The 22641-nt window shown below is 42.2% G+C and overlaps 4 protein-coding genes across 4 annotated transcripts; 2 read left to right on the forward strand and 2 right to left on the reverse strand.

Moving 5' to 3' along the window:
- The first annotated feature begins 311 nt into the window (after positions 1 to 311).
- On the forward strand, positions 312 to 5829 carry LOC116199477 (protein S-acyltransferase 24). Its single transcript, XM_031529827.1, has 13 exons — positions 312 to 903; positions 1461 to 1601; positions 1939 to 2051; positions 2206 to 2285; positions 2447 to 2610; positions 2771 to 2909; positions 2998 to 3097; positions 3308 to 3365; positions 3488 to 3565; positions 3705 to 3803; positions 4184 to 4262; positions 4420 to 4568; positions 5052 to 5829. Exons 1-13 carry the CDS (start codon positions 649 to 651, stop codon positions 5484 to 5486), a joined length of 1890 nt encoding a protein of 629 aa, XP_031385687.1. The 5' UTR covers positions 312 to 648; the 3' UTR covers positions 5487 to 5829.
- A 328-nt stretch (positions 5830 to 6157) lies between these two features.
- On the reverse strand, positions 6158 to 10408 carry LOC116199479 (NEDD8 ultimate buster 1). Its single transcript, XM_031529830.1, has 11 exons — positions 10033 to 10408; positions 9094 to 9216; positions 8909 to 9005; positions 8638 to 8673; positions 8076 to 8263; positions 7875 to 7977; positions 7503 to 7684; positions 7337 to 7414; positions 6979 to 7081; positions 6798 to 6891; positions 6158 to 6725 (listed from the first exon to the last, which is right to left on the reverse strand). The coding sequence occupies exons 1-11, from the start codon at positions 10323 to 10325 to the stop codon at positions 6370 to 6372; spliced, it is 1653 nt and encodes a 550-aa protein (XP_031385690.1). The 5' UTR covers positions 10326 to 10408; the 3' UTR covers positions 6158 to 6369.
- Positions 10409 to 11732: 1324 nt separating this feature from the next.
- Positions 11733 to 13872, forward strand: LOC116199480 (protein ALP1-like). The gene has a single exon (XM_031529831.1). It carries the CDS (start codon positions 11858 to 11860, stop codon positions 13211 to 13213), a length of 1356 nt encoding a protein of 451 aa, XP_031385691.1. The 5' UTR covers positions 11733 to 11857; the 3' UTR covers positions 13214 to 13872.
- Positions 13873 to 14148: 276 nt separating this feature from the next.
- LOC116199478 (protein NUCLEAR FUSION DEFECTIVE 4-like) lies at positions 14149 to 17699 on the reverse strand. The gene is made up of 3 exons (XM_031529829.1): positions 17181 to 17699; positions 14990 to 15849; positions 14149 to 14890 (listed from the first exon to the last, which is right to left on the reverse strand). The coding sequence occupies exons 1-3, from the start codon at positions 17508 to 17510 to the stop codon at positions 14404 to 14406; spliced, it is 1677 nt and encodes a 558-aa protein (XP_031385689.1). The 5' UTR covers positions 17511 to 17699; the 3' UTR covers positions 14149 to 14403.
- Positions 17700 to 22641: the final 4942 nt, after the last annotated feature.

Raw genomic sequence — 22641 nt, forward strand, 5'->3', positions numbered from 1 at the left:
AGCCTCTCTCGTTGCTACCGAATTGCATGTCGAAATTGTTACGAACTCTGGCCGATTGAACCGTGTTATGCATTGAATATTTCTGCCGCCCCAACAATGAAATTAGATAGATTAACTTCTCCAATCTCTGGCTCTTTGCATATGTACTGCATGATACGCATACCCATATTTATTATAATCGATATTTGTTCAATCAAATAAATTGGCTAAAACAAAAAATCCTACTTTATTATTTATTTTATCTGGAAAATGGTCTAATCCTAAACTTGAAAAACCAAAATTGCAAATTGCAGTTTGATTTTTTTCGGAGATCCATAGGCAAGTGGATTGGTCTTCTGTTGCCTGTCTCTCTCGCTCTCTCTCTCTCTCTCGTTTCGAAGAACAAAAACACAACCGAGTCAACTCGGAGGTGACGACCCGCCAATTTATTAAAAAAAAAAAATCATCACCTTCGTCTCCTCCGTCAAAAAACCCTAGAATTGACATTGCTCCGTATCAGAACCAATTCCCCTCGTCCTCAAAGTCAACGCATTACTCACCGTCGGTGACCAATCGGCCAGAAATCTCACATCTTGGTTGATCGATTGGTAGTTCCGGCGAGTCTGGTGGGTGTTGTTAGGGGGTTTGTCGGTTCCGGGCAGCTACGCAATGTCGTCGGAGATCGAGGTCGTCGAGGAGGTCCAGCAACCGGCAGGTTCCGGTGCTTCTGGGGAGAATCAGGTCGACTCGGACAGTCTGAAGAACGACGTGTACACGGCGGCAGCTTATGGGGACATTGAGAAGATGCGGAGGTTGGTGGAGAGTGAGGGGGCCTCGGTGGCGGAGCCCGATGGTCTCGGCTATTATGCGTTGCAGTGGGCTGCTCTCAACAACAAGACCGTCGTTGCTCAGTACATCATCGAGGTTTTGTGGCTTTTTATTTCGAAGTTTCCGAATTTGACTTCTGCTTTAAGGGATTTAATGGAGGCATCATGAAATGGTATGCAGAGCTTGAAAACGTCAGATTTTTGAATCCACTGGAAATTAATGAATTATTCTGCAAGATTTGGCAATTGGGAATTTTTCTGGCTAGTTCTGATTTTCGATTCTTGAAGCTGTGGAAGTTCATTGTTGTATCAATAGGCTACTTTCTGTGGGATTTTTCAGATCAACTGCAGAATTTGCTCTCTCTCTCTCTCTCTCTCTCTCTCTCTCTCTCTCTCCAGTTTCTTAATTGTTCTTCAGCTTATGCAGCTTGTTCTTGTGGAGGATCTGATTGTTAACTTGAACATAGTTTGGATGTGCTGTTATTAGTTATTCAAAATCTGCTTGGTTCTCAGACAGATGATAAATGTTTGCACTTATCTGTCGTGATTGTCAGTGTATAGAATTAAGATTTCATACTAAAAGAAATACTTCTTTAGCTGAATATTCATGTTAGTTAGTAGGACTAAATAGTTCAACCCTCCTTTCTTGGACAGCACGGAGGAGATGTAAATGGGGCAGATCATACTGGGCAGACTGCTTTACACTGGAGTGCAGTTCGAGGTGCAATCCAGGTGGCAGAACTTTTACTTCGAGAGGGTGCTCGAGTTAACGCTGCTGATATTTATGGGTATCAGGTTAGGTTCTACATGCTTCAGAAGTCGACTGATAGGAGAAAATGTGGTGCAAACGAATGCCTACAGTATTATAATTAAAAAAAAGTAGTCTCAGCATGCCATCTTTGCTTGTGGTATGCTGGGTTAAAAGTTGTGCGTGCAGCTTGGAGGGAGATCTTTCTTTCATACCTTTCAAGTTCAACCCTGTATTGATTGAATTAGAGTCTGACCAGCTGAACTAATGATAGCCTCTATCTCGTAAAGTGACAAAAGTTTGGTAGTTCTCAAAATTATTCTAATTGTGATGCTACGAACATTTTGTCATTTTCTAAAATCATTATATTTGCTTTTGTTGCAGGCAACGCATGTTGCAGCTCAATATGGTCAGACTGCTTTCCTTTATCACCTAGTTTCCAAATGGAATGCTGAACCTGATGTTCCTGACAATGATGGAAGAACCCCTTTACACTGGTACATGAGAGTTTTTATTACTCTATTAATCCATTTGTGGAGCCCTTTTGGACCCTGTTCATGTATACATGATTCTTGTTAAGAGGCTTTTTTATTGGCTTGTTCGAATACTTACTGCATTGACCACTCAGTTTCTTCTTTTGGAGAACTACAGGGCCGCTTATAAAGGTTTTGCAGATTGCATACGTCTTCTTTTATATCTGGATGCTTATCGAATACAACAAGATAAGGAGGGTAAGCCGACCTTCATTCTGCCTTATTATTGTATCTGATGAGAGATAGGAGATGAAAAGAGACAAAAAGGGGAAAAAAACACATGTTTTTCATGTGTCATGCGTATATCATATGAAATGCTAGGTATGTTGCTTTATGCTAATGTGATTTGGTTTCGTTAGGCTGTACTCCGCTCCATTGGGCTGCTATTAAGGGTAATCTAGAGGCATGCACTGTGTTAGTACAGGCTGGGAAGAAGGAGGATTTGATGTTGACCGAGAGTACTGGCCTTACCCCAGCACAACTTGCATCAGAGAAGAATCATAGACAAGTCGCCTTTTTCCTCGTATGTCTTTCATTACTAAGAATCTTATTGCCTTTCTGGAATCACTTATCACCTGGAGAACAGTGTAGATATAATCAGCCGAGATTGTTTCTTTTTAGAGTGCTTTTTGGCGAATTGGTCTTACCATCATCTGTTAGTTTTTGTTCATCTGGTGTGACAGGGTAATGCTAGAAGGCTACTTGATAAGCACTGTGATGGGAACAGCCGATTTGGGTATCTCACCAAGTTGGGACTTGCACCTCTACTCTGGCTCACTATTCCTCTATTGCTGATAATTTATACTCACTCTGTTATCTCGGGTAAATACTCTAAACCAGTTGGAGAAGATTTTAAATATTCAATCATTATCTTATATCTAATCAGATGCCCCGTTGGAATTGGTGGCAGCATCAAATTTACCAAAGTTAACAGCTGGTATGGCCCTTTTCGCATGGTCTGGTGTTTTCCTTGCAAGTGCAGGGCTTGTCATGTTTTACAGATGCAGCAGGTGATCTTTTTTTTTTTTTTGGCTATGAATAATAGTTTCTCTTTGGCACATTTAGTATGGTTATCAATAAATTTAATTATTCTGGTATGAATGTAGATAATTGGTTTTTTATGATAATAAATCTGGAAGTAGTAGCCAGTGCTTCTGTCAAAGGTAGAAACTACTTTGCTCAACTCCAATTGACCTTCTTTCCTTTTTCCATCTTTCCAGGAGAGACCCAGGTTTTATCAGAGCGAACTCACATGATCAGCAAAATATGAAAGATGATGTAGGTCGTTTTCTCGTTATTTTTCTTTCTTCTGGTCTTGAATTCTTAGGTGCATCATAAGATGTTCTTTCCTTATATGCTTTCTAATTGTTGGTCTTTCTTATTCTTTTTTGTCATAATAGGAGCCACTTTTAAAGATTGAGATAAATCATCCTGCTTTGCTTGCTGGGAACTGGAGTCAGCTCTGTACAACCTGCAAGGTGCCTCTAGTTGCTCCAGATTATCACGTCTTTCGTTCTTCTTCTTCTTCTTCTTTTTCCCTTGGTGAATGATTTATTTATTTTTGTGGTTTCTTCATGTGACAAATTTCTGATTTTCTTTTTTGTTCTGTTCTCTCAGATTGTGAGACCTCTTCGTGCAAAGCACTGCTCCACTTGTGGTCGCTGTGTAGAACAATTTGACCACCATTGTCCTTGGGTATCCAACTGTATTGGAAAGGTGCTTAATTTAGGAAATATTGATGTCATGTTCATTTTTCCAATTCTAACTACAGTTTTGAATGCATATGCCTGGGGAGAACTCCTTTTTTTAGATTCTAATGCTCAGCAGTGTGATGATAACTTCTTGTCATAAATTCTGTTGGGAAAAATACACTATAGGGATGATTTGTTTGGTCGCACAGAATGAAAAGAAGGGTGGTTATTAATTGCTTTGATGGTTTCGTTTGCAAGTCACAAGAAATTTCTTGTGCTACTTTACGCCAATAGACTTGAAAAATTTTGCTTATTTATTTATATATTTATTTAGAGAAGTATCATAGAATTTTTCAGAGATATTATTCTTCAATTTCTGATATTTAAGTATGCCATGTGATACAGAAAAACAAATGGGATTTCTTGTTGTTTCTCGTTCTGGAAGTTGCTGCAATGGTTGTAACTGGTGCTGTTGCCCTTGCAAGTAAGTCATCAGTTCTCATTACTTCTAAATTTCTTCTAGTTCTTTTAGGTTGAATATTCTGCTAACACCTCTACTCAAATTTAAACTATTCTTCCTTGGGAACAAATTTGATTCTGAGTGCTTCCTACTGAATTTTGGGAATTGACTGTTGATGTAGGAGTCTTGGCAGATCCTACTGCTCCATCGAACTTCTTTTCATGGTTGAATCATGCTGGGACCCACCATCCTGGTGCTATCGCATTTTTCATGGCAGATTTTTTCCTTTTCTTTGGAGTGGCGGTTTTAACCATTGTCCAAGCATCTCAGGTTTGTTTATGTCCTCCTTGTGTTTATGAAATTACCTTCTACATTACATAGTATCTTGTCTGTAAAGTCAACAAGATTTACCAAGCTTGCCAAAAGAAACTTCTAACCTGTTCAGAAAGCATTCCTTTGAACTCAATTCGGTCAATCAGCATAGTTTTGGTCCCACATTATTTGTCATGTTTCCTCAGTGATTAATGATGTCATCTAGGATGAATCTTTTAAGGCAGGTGGGTAAGATCTGCTTGCCATTAGTTGTATTAATAACATCTAAAAAAAGTCTGAGCTTGACCTAGTCAGATAAAGATTCCCTTAGAGTTGACTGGTCAATTGTAGCAATTGGTCGAGTGGATCATAGAACTGTTGTTATGCTACATAAAGTGATTGATAGCTGTGATTAGTAATAGGCTGAAAGAATCTTGTGAAGAGACTACGCAAGAATCTCCTAATTTCCATGAGTTAATATTATTCATAATTGTTTGTCAGATATCTCGGAATATCACGACAAATGAGATGGCAAATATGATGCGATATAGCTACCTCAAGGGCCCAGGCGGGTGGTTCAGGAACCCGTATGATCATGGTTGCAAGAAAAACTGCTCCGATTTCCTGATCAACGGCTATAACGAAGATATAGAGTACAATGAGGACTCTTCTCAACCTGAGGGCATAGGGATGATGGACATTGGGAGGAATTCGGGGCTTCAGAATGGTGAAGCTCGTTCTCCTCGAGCCAATGGGAACGGCCATGTTTCCATAAACAGCAACTCTTCAAACACGAAGAGTAGTCATAATCATCACCATCATGGTCAAACCCGTTGTTCCAGTTGCAGCCATGGGAAGCCCAAAACAGAGAACATGCCTCTGGGTTTGGGCCTGGGCCTAGGACGGAGCGGCTCTCGCTCAGTTGCAGCCTTGTGACCAAGTCATTATAGCATGAAACCCGCTTCCAAGTTTGTTTGTCTTCTGTACCATACACATACAGAAGTTGCTAGCTCCTGTAATTTGATGGCCATCTGTGATCTATTCTTAATGGGGAAAGCTGCACGCGCCTCTTCGATTGTGTTGTACACGTATCCCTCTGTTCGCTTAGCGAACAATTTTTTTGTTTGTGAATCCAAAGGCAGCTAATCTCTCGGTTTTTAGTTAATGCTGAAATAGTCGTCCTCGAAGAATCTTGTAAAATATTGATATGGTTTGGCCTTTGAGGGCATGATATATTACCTTTTGTGCAGTATGTGTTTAGTGCTGCAGCTTTGTCATACACATACATTGCGAAAAGAACACAAAATTTTAGGTGAATCATATTTTCTTGTCTTACATTTTGGTGTGAATTGTTGATATTTTCCTCTCAGGTTGTCTGCAGCAAGAGGAACTCTGTACAATCTAACTAAAAGTTATATTTTTGGGATAATTTAGATATATTTGCTCGTGCTGTTTCCCATGGAAAATTGGAATGATTAGCAATGCAGAGTTTCATGTGCCAACCTGATGTCGGATTTTAACAGCTGGAAAGTTACGATCAAATGTCGAGACTATACAAGCCTTTTGAATGCCCACGAATGGGAACAGCAGAGCAATTTCATCTAGGATGCTGTTAACTGGGCTACGGTAATCACAGAATTGGAAAACCTAACATAGGTTCGAACCAGCAATTTACATAATCTATCCGACAATTCTCTAATTCATCGTTTTAAGTCGGTTGTTTTTCACCTCACCCATCAAAGGTCCCTCACCGGGATCAATTCGACTATGAACAGCATAATTATTTACATTCCATATCGAGTTTTTTATCAGACTATTCTCACTGAGGCTTATGTCCACTGCTGCTACTGCCAGTCGAGGCCAGCAAGGCCAAGTACTCCTCGATAGCTTCTCCTTCCTTCGTAACATCAATATCATAGTCTGACAGAGCATCTACTTGGGCCAAATCGTGTGCGATCTCGTCCTCCATCTCTACATCACGATAGTTCATAGGCTCCTGATTTGATTCTCCTAGATCAACAGCGCTGTTGCTTGGACCTGGGACATTCTCAGCGGTAGCAGACGGAGCCGAAGTTGCTGCAACATGAGCAGCGTTTGAAGGGTGCAGTGGGTTTTGGGCAAGAAGATCTTGCATTGCTCGCTCCAGTGTTCCGCCAGCTTGAACAGCTTCAACCACTGCATGCCAAGGAATACAAGTCCGTAATGAAGCAAAACCTACAACTATATTGCATAGTATTGCCTTCATACCTCTTGATCTTTCAAAGCCCATTGCTACCAGTTGCTCGACCACTTCATTCTCCGATTTCCTTTGTCTCTTTCTTTTTCTTGATTCAACGTCTTGCTGGACCACAGACAACAGGATGAGCATTGATCCAATAGACAGTACGAATATGATTTTGAGGATGTGGTAGAAGAAATGGAAGCTAACCTGCATGGTAGCGTTGACTTCAGGATTTGTCAAATCATCCAATGCCTTCTGAGTATCATTCTCATTTCTTCTAAGGGCTTCAGCAGCAAGCGCCTTCTCATAGCTGCAAGAGTCATTCGTTTCATGTCAAAATCTAGTGCCACGTGCCGGAGCACTATTTTCCCGGTCTAACTCAAGTTTATTTAACATGAAAGAGATTATCAAAATGTTCTGCTGACAGAAGTAGGGGGAAGAAATCTCTCATGTTATTCTTAGAAAAGCTGAGGAAATATGAACCAAGAAATGACGATGCCAAACAGTTTTCTCCAACCGTACATTCTCTCAGGAGAGAAAACTTAGATCTACATAATGCGCTTACCCGATGGAAACCAGCTCATTTAGTCTTTCAAGATCTACCGCCTTCTTCATAGGCGTTGCTCCATAGGACTTTTGCTCCCTGAAAGTTGGTACCACCCATTACTTGCTTTTATAGTCAATTGAAATAATTAGATATACTGGGTGCGTGAAAGAGATAAGAATCCCACATAATCTCATGTTGCCTTCTTGCGTCCTCCTCTCGTTTTTGCATTCTCTTGGCTTCCTCTTCATCAAGAAAATCAAGGGCCGCCCCAACATCTTGGTTGTTCATGCGAAGTGCTCTCGTTGCAGCCTGCTCCTTGAAGCCCATGCTCATAATAAGCGATAAGGCCTCATCTGGGACCTTAAGCTGAAGATCAGCAAACAAAATATTCTACACCTTAGCCTGTAGCTCAAAAAGTGGAGGCAACTTGATAATCTTTCTGGCATTTAATAAAGGCAACATTATCTGATGAGCTAATCAAGGAACACTCTCTCCCAAAGCCCACCTTCTTGCAAATCATAACCAAATTCTCCAGTACTGACAGAAGCAAACTAACCTGTACAAACTTTGCTTGTGCAGAGGTCAAAGCTTTTCTCGAATTATCAAGCTGACCTGTGTGATAAGCTACCACACCTTCTAAAAGCTCGAGCCTCAAATGCCTTGGAGTTAGTACAACAAGAACATTAGTCCACAATCTCAACATCCATAAATAGAAAGAGTGCTGCCACAAATTATGGTAAGAACAGTTCATACTCACAGAGCAATATCAGGATGGCGTCCTCCTTGAAGCACTCGGACTCTAGAGTAGTCCTTCCCATGAGCCCGTTCAATTCCTTCTCTTGCTTTCTGAAGGCGTGCTCCAGCCACAGAGATTGACGAAATGTCTCGAAGCATGAAATAGCACCAGGCCATGTCTATTTGCAATATCGGAACGTTGTCGATCATCTGGAGAATCCGAAACACCCTAGGTTACAATTGTCTACTCAACACAAGAGCCCAATATAAATGTGATAGCATAATAGTTCCTGGATTAATTTCAACAGTTTGACTGCAGGTTAAATTATAGCTCGCAATCAGTACGAGTATGCTGAAAATTTGAGAAGATAGAGGACGCACTTTGAAAACAAAATGTAAAGAGTCAAATAAAACTTTTACCACCTTCACTTCTGTAATCAAGATAAACAACTCTAGTGTTTAAAGGGGTTGATGTTCCACTTAACATTTACAAGTGCAGCTAGCATGCACTTGAATGAAACTGAAATGACCAAATCAGAGAATAGAGTGCAGAGAACTTTATACTTGGAAGAGGATATCATTACCTCGATGACCTGGGGATTGCAGAGAGAGAAAGCCTCCTGCAGCAAAAGATAACCAAGCCTTGTTTAATGAAATCCACTCTAATATATGAGAAATTCAAAAGACTAATCCTGAAGAAAAGACTCAATATTCCAACTCTGTAAAAAGAACTGATTAGAATTCTCTAATCCAATGTTGTGCAGCTTATAAGATTGCCATAGTTCCACTTTGATTAAACTACATCTGAAAGCACAATCTATCAGTCAAATATCACCTTGTGAACCAAAAACTCACCTCGCCCATCTCAAGCACCTCCAGGGCATCCTTGTACATTTGCTTCCGAATCAGTTGCTTTCCTTTTGTGTGAAGCATCAAGCCCATCATCACAGCCCTGCAGAAAGTGCGCTTAAGAGATCATTGACCTCTCCAACTGGATTAAAACTTTCTAGGAAGCCGATATAAATAAGCACATAACCAACCTCTGGTCTGTCTCGGAACCCAAGTTAACTTTCTTTCCACTCTGATCTTCGAGCTCTATGTTGAAGTCTTCCAAAGGCATTGACCCATCTGCATGTCTCTGAGCCAGAGCAGTGGCAGCAGCCCTGTAAACTCAACAATGATCAGGCAACTATCCCCATGTGTTCATGGTTGTTTATGAGCTAAAGCAATTTATATGATCAGAATTAAAAGTAGCGCACACAGTTCTAGCAGTCAGAATTTTTTTAAATGGGAGGAAACGAGTCAGAAGTTAAACGTGGCAAAATCCCTCTAAAAATAAAACTGCAAGTCATTTGCTACTGTAAGCCCATAAAAACCATAAAGCAAATGAAAAAGTTTTGATAACTCCAGGTCCCCTGTACACATCGATTTACCAATGTCCAAAGCTGTTATTAATTTGGAGTGACTGAAATTATCCCAACAAGCCAACCTAGTTAGTAAAATACACTGCTTGACCCCGTCCCAATCACCTCTGCTCCTCACTTCTTAGCAAAGGTGCAGCCGAGCCAACCGAAATTTCTACTGGATATGTCGGGCTCCAACTAAAGACAGAACTTACCTCCTTAACCGAGCAATTTACTGCTGAACTAACTTATTTCAACACCAACAATCCGTGTCACCCTCCAGGCCTCAGCAAAAATGACAAGTACATCCTGCACTGCATATCCCAAAAACACCAACTGCTACAATATACCAAAAAAATCACGAAACTAGTTTTTATTCCTCCTCGATTTCATCAAGAGTTCCAAAATGCTTCCAGCTAATTCAATGTCCCTACAGCTATAACCAGAATGTCATCTTTCTCTAATGAACCAAACAAGGACCAATTCCCACGTTTGAATCAACCCAGCATGTAAACAAGATTTCCGCAAATAGAATGGACTGGAAATTAAGAAAATAAAAGTAGAAAAGGCACTGACTTGACCCTGGCGAGTCTACTGGCGCGCTCCTCTTCAGCGAGAAGCTCTTGCTTCTGGTCAACGTTGACGCGACTTGAGAGTATCTTCGAGTTGTTCTTGACACCCGATTGGCTCAGGCTCTCGGTCCCGTCGCCGTCCTTGAGCACTTTCCCGGCGCAGATAAGGTTGATCGAGTCGGGACTGGCGTTTGATCGCCGGGCCACCTCCGCCCTCAGCATCGGGACCGTCCACTGCTCCAGCTCCACCTCTACCACGCCAGCCCACGTGCCCGCTACCTTCAGCTTCGCCATCATCGTACCCTTCAGAGCTCAGAGAAGAGGAGAGAGCAATACCAGCGAGTATGGAAGTGTGCTGGAGACGAAGTAGAAATGGGTCTCTCCTCTTTATAATCCTTGCTCCCCAAGTATTTCATTTTCCTTTTTTGCCCTTTTTCAAAAAAGGGGGATTTTTTTTTAGGTGAATGAAAAATAAAAGGAATGATTTACACGTTTTGTCAAATCTATTTTATATTTTTATTTATCAAATCTATCTCATAATTTACTATTTGTATCAAATCTATTCCGACATTATCTTTTTCGTCGACATCTAACGGCCGTGTTGACATGGCAAGTGAAGGGATAGTGGACCACACTTGCCACGTGGACGTCACGTCAGCACGACCGTTAGATGTCGACAGAAAAGACAACGTCGGGATAAATTTGATGCAAAAAGTAAATCATGGGATAGATTAGACAAAAAAATATAATAGATTTGATAAAATAGATAAATTATGAGCCATTTGGAATAAAAACTCCAAAAATAAAAAAGGGGTGAAGCCCAATTGCATTAAATTAATGGCTTAATAGTACAAATATAGGGTATGGAGGCTCAATAACACCTCCAAACAAAAGTAAATTAAGTGTGGATTGCTATTCAATTTATGAACTGTTAACGAGAAAACGAAAGCAGCAAACGTCACCTCTCATTGGAATCCTCATGGAATTTGTGACCAACACAGACTTCTCCAAGTACCCCATCACATTTTTCCCCACACCAATATCGTAAAATTTCCTCTAAATTGGATACCAATTTCGTACGTTTCATTAATCAAACATATAAATTTGTGTATACCTCTAGTTATTATCTCACGTTTTGGTCCATTTCATTTAAATAAATCTAATTTTGACATCAATACTCTTTCCTTAGCAGGAGCAAAGACATGTCATCGTTGTTATCTGACAAACTCTAAGGTGGTTATGCTAGTCCAAAGTATAATATGTATATTTACGATTGTCTGAGGAATTCCAACTCATTATTTTGAGAGAGAGCCATGATATATTTGAGATTGAATATCTAGAAAATTACTAACTTGATTTGGTTTAACTTGATTCGGTCATTTTCTTTAAATAAAATTTTTTATTCGAGTTTTACGAATAAAAAAAATCTTAATTAGAAGAATTTTACATATTCATTCCCTTTATGTTAGTGGCCCTTTCTTACACTTGTTTTCTTTAATGGATTGACCTAACTCGAACCGAATTAGTATGAATATATTGAATTTTCAGATGCTAACTTGCATACCAAAAATATTATAGAAATTTGATTTAATACAAAAAAAATGTTGAGAATTCCCAAGCCAAATCAGAATTGCATATGAACAATAATTCCAAAGCCCAAAAATAAAAATTCCTGAGACACGACACAGAGAAAAACATCACTAGAAAATGTACCTATCGAAAAATAAAAATAATAAATAATAATAACAGAGAATGCTGAAGATTAGACCGTACCTCTCTGTCCCCCGCGTTCCCATCGCAGTCAGAAAGCAACGTCCTAGCATACGCCGATGGCCGCCGGCGGTGGCGGCCGGGCGGCCGATTCCGCCAAGGCGATCATGCCCAGACCCGCCACCAGCAGCAAACCGAAGGGCAAGAAACGCAGAGCCAAGAAATCCTCCATGCACCTGACCCCGGAGCTCGTCTCCCTCATCTCCGCCGCCACCTCCGCCGCCCATTCTTTCCTCCTTCACCACGACCTCCAACTCCTCCCTGCCCAGACCCTCACCTTAGAATCCCAACTCCACTCGCTCTCCGCTCTCCTCTCCTCCCTCCAAGCTTCCGCTTCCAGTCCCAAGATCGCCCCTTTATCTTCGCCACCAGCGCTCCTGCCACCTCCGCCGCAGCTCCATAACTGCTGGTTCCACCGTTTCCTCTCCACCGCCACAGATTATGATCCCCGGTGGGGCAGCTTCTTCCGCATGTCGAAGCCATCATTCTCCCTCCTCCTAAACCTCCTCTACCCTGCTCTTCAGTCCATTGCCCCTTCAATCCACCCCCTCTACGCCCTCGGCGCTGCCCTCTACCGTCTTGCCCATGCAGTCCCTTACCAGGCTGTGGCCCGCCAGTTCGGCTTCCACTCCTCAGCCGACGCCTGCCGCTCGTTCTTTGCAGTGCTTAAAGCTCTGAACGATAAATTAGGCAACTTGTTAGAGCTTTACTCCGATATGGATGGAGTCATAGTCGGGTTCACGCGGGCTTCTTTGCCCAATTGCTGTGGGGTCTTAGGTTTCGGCAAATTCTTAGTTGATGGGGATGCATTGGGGCGAAATGGGTCTCTGTTAGTCCAAGCATTGGTCGACTCCGAAGGAAGATTCTTGGATCTTTCTGCAGGGTGGCCGGGTACATTAAAACCCAGTTCTATCTTGCGAAAAACTAGGCTGTTTTCGGCCATCGAGGAATCGAGGGAGCTGTTGAATGGGCCAAGCTTCGAGCTCAGTGATGGCCAGTCGATCCCCCAATACTTATTGGGCGATGCTTGCTACCCGCTTCTCCCATGGCTTGTAACTCCTTACAGCAATCAGTTGAACAAAGAAGAGAGCTCCAGCTCGAGAGAGAGGGAATTCAACTCAGTTCATTCCCGAGCAATGGGATCGCTGCGCTTGGCATTCTCAAGACTTCGGGCTAAGTGGCAGCTCCTCTCAAGGCCATGGAAGGAGGAATGCATTGAGTTCTTCCCTTTCGCTATATTTGCAGGGTGTTTGCTGCATAATTTTCTGATCAAGTGTGGGGAGTCATTTTCGGATGAAAACCCGGGAAGCTCCTTGATGGAGCTTCCAGTTTATGAAGGGGAGGAGTCCGAGAATGGGAAGATGATTAGGGATGCTCTCGCTGGGCACTTAGCTCGGGTAAGCCTCAGAAGATAGGATCTTTCAACTATAATCAAGAGTTGTATATAATCTTGCTCTAGTGTCGGTATGATCGTATTTTCGAAAACGTAAATTCTGCACCCCTCATACGAGGGGCCACGACTGCCAGTTACCTCTGTGGAGGAGACCTTGAGGCTAATGGTGGACAGGACAGTTATCTTTCATCAAACACCGACCCTATGATTCACGCTTTCATGATGCCAGTGACCCTTTGGTTCACGTTATCATGAAGCCAGTGACTGAGGGTGGTCATACCGAGCTTTGGATCCTCAAAGGATGGACAGTACTCGGTTATCGCAGGAACTTGATGGGTTGATGCCTAGAGATTACATATAATATATGGTCCTCAGGTATTGGAAACTCTTATTACTGACTGTAGGCAGCTTAGCAGGACATTCCCAGTTTTGATATTGATCGAGAAGCCGACTCAAGTGGTGATTCACTGGCAGGCAAAGAACAACAGTACTCTTAGACTCACTGCCGCAATTCCAAGTGCTTCTTCGATAGAATTAGCCCCTTTTGATTAATCTTTTCCTAGGATGTAGCAGACTTAATCATGGCTCGGTTGTATTGCCCTTGGGCTTCTCGTACTGGTTCTCTTGGTAATTAATAAAACTTCCAATGGAATAGCGACCTCCACCATATTTACATGGCAATTTCAATTGTCCCTCCTTTCTTGTCCTGCTAAACATACTATGAAGCTTCCTAAAATTTCAAATCAACATCGGCAATAGTGATACAAGAAGCTCGTCGCAGCATATCATGGTTTTATTTGCTTCCAGCAGTAAATTCCCAATAAATATACTCCAAGAAAGTCATGATGATCAGTTACACGAAAAAAACGATTCACTCTTTTCAGTGGCCTATTCAGACCCCAACTTCACTCTTCAGAGCGCATGTCTTGATGAATAAGAGTTTGCAATTGTGCAGTCTATGAGCCAAAACAAAGATTGAATCACTTCTTTACCAAAATCTACCATAACATGCATGAGTCGGTCCCTACTTCTTGTTCCATGAATATGGGCATTGAACATAGTCATACATAACACCTTCACGGTCGAGAATTCAAAAGACTATAGTGTTGGCTATATATATCATGACCAAAATTTACCGCTTTGTTCCCACACGGGATATCCCTACATTCTTCCTTAAAAACACAAGCTCCAATGTTGTATTATGAGATTATATCAGTGAACTGAACTTTGTGGCAACCTGAAGGACCCGCCTGCATAGAGCATCTGATAGACGGGTTTTATCCTGATGGACAAAACTACGCTTAGGATAACCCCAAGCCCACAAACACCTGCGAGGATCATGAAGGTGAGCCTGAAGCAGTTTGGACCCAGGCAAGTGAGTCCTGAGTTGAGAACTTCCAATCCATGCTGCTTGGCTGCCTCGTGGTCGTATATGTATCCGGCGAGGAGGCCTGAAAATAGGAATGCTCCAATAGGGTTTCCTAGGGACATGAAGTTGTAGAACAGGCCGAAATGCTTGAGCCCAAATAGCTCGGACACGGTCGGCACCATTATGGAGAACTGAACACCATAGCAGATCCCGAGGAGAGCAGTTGCGGCATAGAGGGTCCCATCGATTGCCGAGGCAAAGAGGAGGTAGGTGAAGATCATGATCACCTGGGTCCCTGTCATCCAAAACGTACGGGGCATAGTCTTCGATCTGCAGACAAATGTCAAAGTTAAATGTGTGGAATATAATTGGCTTAGTCCTGGCAACTTAACAGCAGTTCTCTTTGGCAAGAAGAAGGTTTATACCAACCTGAGAAAATGCTCGGATACAACACCTCCACCAAGCCGGCCCACAAAGTTGCCAAAGCTGAACAGGGACAGCAATATGGTAGTATTATGCACTCCTTGTGCAATTCCTATCTGCGCGAGATTGTTAAGAACCGTGACTCCAGAACCCACTCCAATGAAGTAAACCAAGAAAAGTAGCCAGAAATCGGCCTTGATGAGAGCCTCGAAGAATTTAAAATCTTCCCCCCTTTTTGGCCTCCTCTTTTTCTTCACCGCGCCCTCTCCCTCAGCCAAAAGCATCTCAACCTCCGACACATCCTCATTCTCACAAAAGCTAGCTAGCAGAGGTTCCTTTTTGTCCGAACTTTCTTCTTCCGCTGGTCTTTCCATTACCTCAGTTTGCCTGCCTGGCCTGGGATACAGAGTCATCTTCACTGGTATTGCCAATGGAGCCATGATAAGAAGAACCATCACAGCAACAACCGAATAGGACTCAGGACCTCTCAGAGAGAACACATCACCCAAAATCGTAGTTATGAGAACGTATAACCCGAGAACAACACTTGCCACCTGTATAAAGAGAAAATGGCTGCGCTCAGAGGAGTCCTCTCTCAAAGCTGGAGTGCAAGCTCTAACAAAGTACATCATGAGGAGACAGAGGATGGGGATCCCGAGAGAGAGGAACACGAGGAGCTTCAAGGACGAGTGGTGGAGAAGCAAGCTGTAGATCTCGGTGAATACTGCGGCACTTAGACCTCCATAGCCTTTGAGGATTCCGGCAACAGTCCCTCGACTTAAAGGGAAGTTTCTCATGTTTGTCACAAGAATTGCAGTGGTGAGCCAGGCGCTGCTGTTCGTGGCCACACAGAGGGCGAGCCATAACTGCAGCAGCATAAAAAGCGAGCTTGTTGAGGTTGGTTAACCAAACTAAGTACACAACTTTGCTTCTGAGGTGATCGTAAAGGAAAAGAGGTTAGGTCCTCCCCCTTAAAAGTTTTCTTACCCAAATCTTCTATAGGATCTCCATAATTCTCTACATACAAGTCATTCTGCATAGATCGCTCGTTGACATGTCCCAAGCAAGTCATTTCAATGTATTGATAACAACATTAAATCCGGTTTCTATATGGAGCTTCTTTCCCCAACGGAGAAGCATCAATTAAGGGAGGGACGATCCATTCAACAGATAAACAAAATATGACCTTCAAAAGGCCTGTAACTTTTAGGGTGAAATTGTATTTATTGTCATGGTTTAATTGTCAAAACCAATAACCAGTTTATGACCGAAACACAAAATTGGAAAAGTAAATAAATCACCAAGACCAACCAATTAACACCCTCTTATATATTTGAGTTCTATATGTATAAATGAATTCAGTGAATTCAGCAAACGCCCTGCATCATGAGGCCGGCCAAACACGCCCTGCATACATTTGCCCAATAAAATTCGGACTACGTTGACAACACACACCATCCTAGACAATCCTATAACCAAGTTAAAGACTCAACAGATGGATAGATACCTTGCAGAAAAATTTCTATGCAAAAATCTCATAAGTTGATCCATCCATTTTCTATCATTGAATAATTCATGAGTTTGGATATTGGACTAAACATCCACACTGACTATATGGTATACATCAACATCTCCGTATCGATATCTAACAACCAGTCCACGATATTATTTTTTCGCACAGTAAATCATTCATATCGAGCTGCACATTAAAGGAGGACCTCAGATTCAATATCTAACCTCAGATATATTATTTCCAGATAGTTATCCCATAGAGCCTAATAAAGAAAAAATTACCCTTTCTTGGCTACCTGAAATTTAAAAGTTCCCATTCATAAACACAAGATCAAGACTTGAAAATTATGTCTAAGAAATCAATTTTCAGCTGAGCTTCTTTAGACATTGAAGGAAGAGAAAGACTAATATCTATGAACATATATATTTTAAAATATCACACATTGGCCCAAATATTATATATAAAAATTAGATTTTTAAGAAGAAAAGGCCAGCGGGAATATTACGCTAAAATATGTTGCCGGGAAAATTATATATATATATATATATATATAAGGTTCTTTGAGAAATATAGAAATAGAAACTCGCCGGGGAGATATCGAAGAATGGACGAGTCTGCTCAGCTGAGAAGGAGAAGGAAGAAAGAATCGGAGGACTGAGTTGGGTAGACTAATCGATTACTCACCAGCCAGTAAGGGAGGGGTTGGACGGTGCGGGAGACGGCGAGCCAGAGGACGCCGTAGCCGAGGAAGCAGGCGACGGAGCCGACAAGGAGGACGGCCCAGGGGGGAAGGTGGTTGGAGACGAGGCCTGGGATGAGGCCGACGTTCTCGCCGACGTCGTTGGCCACGCCGAGGAGGGTGAGCTGGTGCTGGTTGAAGCCGAGCACGGACTTGAGGGAGTGGGAGTAGAGGGGGAAGTTGTAGGCGTTGCCGGAGGCTATCTGGACCCACACCGCCGCGCCCAGGCCCACCCACGGCGGGCGTGTGCCCCTCTTCAGGGTCGCCACCGCCATTGCTATGGTGGTGGCGAGTGCAGTAATGGGGCTGAGCTCGAGGGACAGAGGGAGAGGAAGAAGAAGAAGAAGAAGAAGAAGAAGAAGAAGAGACGGAAGATGCTTACATTTGTCCCAAGAGACTATTTGGCATCTCTCTCTCCCTCCTCCCTCCCTCTCCCTCCCTCTCTCTCTCTCTCTCTCTCTCTCTTCTGTGTCTGTGTCCGAAGGTGGCAGACAAAGCAAACGGAGGGGTGGCTTGCCACGTCAGTCGCTCCGAAATTGTTCAGAGGCTTCTTTTTCTATTATTTTTTAAAATCCTCTTTCGTATAATTAGTTATTTGATTATTATAAAAAGAAGAAAACAACGGAAGGAAGCAACCTGAATTGATTCACGCAATACTTGTCCTAATAAGTAAGATTTTGAATTTCAATATTACGAGTGGATGCCGGGAGAGTTTTATTTGGATCCGTCTTAAATTGAAATAGTCGGAACTTATTATATTTTTAAATATCATGATTCATATGAAAAATAATTAAAGGAAAAAAAAGGAGTGCTGAAAAGCTCCGAAGTATATGACTGAACGAAGAAGGCTCGTGAACTGCAAATTTGTAAGGCATCTTCAATTGCAAAAGAAACGTTTTAGAACTCAGAACATGTCTTTCTTTCTTCTTGTCATTCATTGGAAGAGAAGAATAGAAGACGCAAAAGAACTCCGAGCTCAAAATTCTTTAAAATTAGAAGAATTGAATTACGGAAAAAGATATCTCATATCGTAGAGACGATACGTGGTTCTATTTTCCGTTTCTATGTGGCCTAGTGTTGCTCGTGGTCTGGCTCTGAGAACGAAAACTTGGTTTCGCAACTCCAGTGCTCTTGTTGTCCTGGTTAGGAAAATGGACGTTTTCTCTTACCAACCTCCCACATCACAAACTCAAATGACGTACATTGTCTATAATTCTGAAAATACCCATAAATTGGTTGAGGACATGGTAAATTAATTAAAAAAAAAAGGAATTATTTCTCGTAAAACTAATTTATTTTTCTGCAATTAAAGTCGTAACATGACATGATCCGCTTGACATTTCAACGTGAACATAAATCCAATTATACGATATTAATTAGCAACACCGCTTACCAAATCAAGCTCTTCTGTTGCCAGGAAGCCTCTAATTCCTTGTAACACAATGTATATATTGGTGATGTTGAGAGAGCTCATCGGAAGCATGCATGTTTTTCTCATCGATACGACGAAAATCGTACATTACAATCTAATTTATTATTAGTTGCCCTAGACAAGCAGGGGCGAGACGTGTAGAATTTTCTGGCTGAAGGGAAGCATGGGAGTCGTCCTCTCTAGTTGGGGGCAACCTGAGGCCCGAGCAATGCGAGAGGGTGCCGATAAAGAGACCTCAATTTTCGACATGTTATGCAGATCGATATCGTGTGCTTTGAGCTATTTATTACGGGATATGCCATGATTTCCGAGATATTTCCACATATTCTCCGAGATTTGTTACATTAGAATCTTCTTGTATTCTTAGAATATTCTAGGATATTCTTAGGATATTCTTTGTATAGTTTATACAGTATCCTTTTTGATTTACTTACCGTAGGTATCAATGAGTTATTCTGTATATATACGGTTGTCACATCAATAAAGATTATCACCTTCAATTCAATCGATTCTCCTCTTTTCACATGGTATCAGAGCATCAAAGCCTTGAAACCGATCAAATCCTTGTTGATATTCGTTTCTTATTCTCCAATTATCCCATGGAAGCAAACACTGGAGTAGGAATGGGATCCATCATCGCTGTTTCACCTTATACTGTCACCTCATCCGATGCACTAGGAATCAAGATCATCGCCTGCACTTTGAATGGTGAGAATTATCTCACTTGGTCCAGGCTAATGACTAATGCACTTCGAGCAAAGAATAAGCTTGGATTCATCGATGGCTCAGTACAAAAACCAGCTGAGGGAGATGCCAATGAATTGCAATGGATCATGTGCAATTCGATGGTCGTGGCGTGGATAACCAATACTCTCGATCAAGATTTGCAATCGAGTGTCGCATGTATCGAAAATGCGAAGACTCTCTGGGATGACCTCAAAGAGAGGTTTTCGGAAGGTAACGAAGCAAGGATATATGAATTGAAATCTCGTTTATGTCTGATGAGACAGGAAGGTGAAACCGTCGCAAAGTATTATTCCAATCTCAAAGTCTTGTGGGATGAGCTAGAGAATTTTCTCACGGCTCCTACTTGTACTTGTGCGGCGGCAGCATTCGTGATTTCACATCGCGAGAAAGAAAAAGCATATCAATTTCTCATGGGGCTCAACCCAGAGTTCGGTATGGTGCGCTCCAATATCCTGAGTCTTGATACACTTCCTTCTCTTAACAAAATTTATTACATGGTGATTCATGAGGAGCGACAAAAGATTGTGGCTCGTGGACATGAGTCGGGACCAGAGGCAGCAATTTATTATGTCAAGGAGGGAGCTGGAACAAATCAACCCGACGCACGATCGGGAGGACGACCTTACTGTGATCACTGTGACCGAATGGGCCACACTCGCAGCACATGCTGGAAACTTCACGGAAAGCCCACGGATTGGGAGCCCAGGAGCAAAGGCAAAGGCGGGCCCAAGCAGCAAAAGAAACATGGGCCGAGTTATGCAGCGACTGGGCAGAGTAATCTGCAGGCCCGTTCAAATGCAGTCCAGGCCGCCAGCTCTGGTCCGAAGCCCAGCAAAATTTCAGAGCTGTCCACAGCCCAGTTCGAGAAGCTTCTTGACATAGTCGGAAGAGATAATCACTCAGCTGAGCCTCTTGTCGATAATAAATTAATTTCCATTAATCCAGATGATCAATGGATTATTGACACGGGTGCTTCGCGCCACATGACAGGAAGGGTTGACTTATTTAATTCTAGTCGACTTATTGAGAATTTCAGGGTTCGATTTCCTAATGGCAATTCTATTCTTGCCACTAAGGAAGGAAACATTCATATCGCTGGGGATCTCAATTTATCGAATGTCATACTAGTTCCATCTTTTGAGTGCAATTTAATATCAGTTGCTCAATTATCCACTGATTCTAATTGTCGGGTGATTTTTCATGGTGACATGTGCTTATTACAGGACCTCACCACGAGGAAGACGTTTGGAGTGGGTGAAATGCTCGGGGGGGTCTACTATTTACGGCGTGTGTCATCATCGTCAGTCATAGCTTCCGCAGTCACATTTGAAAATAATGAGCTTTGGCACAACTGTTTGGGGCACCCGTCACGTCGTCTTATTTTTAAGGGTATTACATCTAATTCCAGTTGTCATAAGGACTGTGATGTTTGCTATAGGTCAAAGCAAACTCGTTCTCCATTTCCAATAAGTCTCAATAAAGCGAGCTATTTATTCCAATTAGTTCATTGTGATTTATGGGGGCCATACAAAATTAAATCACTTTCTGGGGCTTATTACTTCATGACGATTGTTGATGACTATAGTCGAGCTATTTGGATATACCCTTTACGTGATAAAGCCGAGGCCAGATATAACCTAATTGGATTCATCAATCTGGTACAAAATCAGTTTGAAAGATCAGTGAAAATTCTTCGGACTGATAATGGGTCGGAATTTCTCTCCAAAGAAATACAAAATTTCTTCTCACAACGTGGCATCATACATCAGACTTCCTGTTCCTATACTCCACAACAGAATGGGCGAGTAGAAAGGAAACATCGCCACATATTAAACGTGGCACGGGCACTCTTATTTCAGGCAAGTCTTCCAACACGATTTTGGGGAGAATGTGTAACCACTGCTGCATACCTCATCAATATAACGCCATCATCGATTTTATCGGGTAAAACTCCGTTTGAGATGTTATTCAATAAACCACCTGATTATTCTCACCTACGAGTATTTGGTTGTCTTTGCTACGCACATAATAGGTCAAGCGTAACAGACAAATTTGGAGAAAGATCACGTAAGTGTATTTTCGTGGGATACCCATACGGTAAGAAGGGTTGGCGCTTATATGATTTGAAAACACGAGAAATATTTGTCTCTAGGGATGTGAAATTTTTTGAGGACACATTTCCTTTTCTCAAGAGAGGTTGGACAATAGAATTATTGACAAGAATGACACACCCTTGTTCTTGGATTTTGTGCCCGGTTCAGATTATGGAAGCAAAGGGGAGAATTATGAGCTAGAAAATAAATTCATATCAGTTCAGCCCAATGATGAATCAGGACATGCCCAGCCCGAAGTTAATTCAGCAGTCCAGCCCGTTTCTTCTGATCATCGGCCCGCAGAACTGGAGAATATTCCAGCTCGGCCTGCAGTCCAGCTCCCTTCCTCTGAGGCCCAATTCTCTTCCTCCGAGGCCCGGATCACTTCCTCCGAGGCCCAGCTTCTTCCTTCTGCGGCCCAGCTTCCTTTCTCTGTACACAGTCCACTGATTCAGCCCATGGATTTTGGGCCTCTTTCTCCTACCCATGCTGATAGTACTCCAGCTAATCAGAATATTCAGTTACGAAGATCAGACAGAAATCGACATCCTCCCAGTTGGCACAAGGATTTTCTTTGCCATACAGTTGAAATTCAGCCCCCCCTCTCCAATTCGAGCACACCCACTTCATCGACTTTCTCGGGTAAGTCTTATTCAATTGAGCCATGTCTATCATATTCGAAATTTACTGATTATCATTTTGCATATACTGCGGCATTGGACCATGAGGTTGAACCTCGATCCTACCAAGAAGCAGTACAAGATTCTCGATGGCGTAATGCTATGCAGGCTGAAATACGAGCTTTGGAATCTAACAATACTTGGCGAATAGAACCAGTTCCCGAAGGCAAGAAACCCATTGGTTGCAAATGGGTTTTCAAAATTAAACGTCATGCGGATGGCAGCATTGAACGTTTCAAGGCTCGTCTTGTAGCAAAAGGATTCACACAAATAGAGGGTGTGGATTTTCATGAAACTTTTGCACCCGTCGCCAAGCTCGTTACGGTACGTGTTCTGCTTTCTCTCGCAGTAACTAATAATTGGGAAATGCATCAACTAGATGTCCATAATGCATTTCTTCATGGGGAACTTGAAGAGGAAGTATATATGAAGTTACCCCCGGGATTTTCTCATC

Source organism: Punica granatum, chromosome 3, assembly GCF_007655135.1.
Source record: "Punica granatum isolate Tunisia-2019 chromosome 3, ASM765513v2, whole genome shotgun sequence".
Classification (NCBI taxonomy): Eukaryota; Viridiplantae; Streptophyta; class Magnoliopsida; order Myrtales; family Lythraceae; genus Punica; species Punica granatum.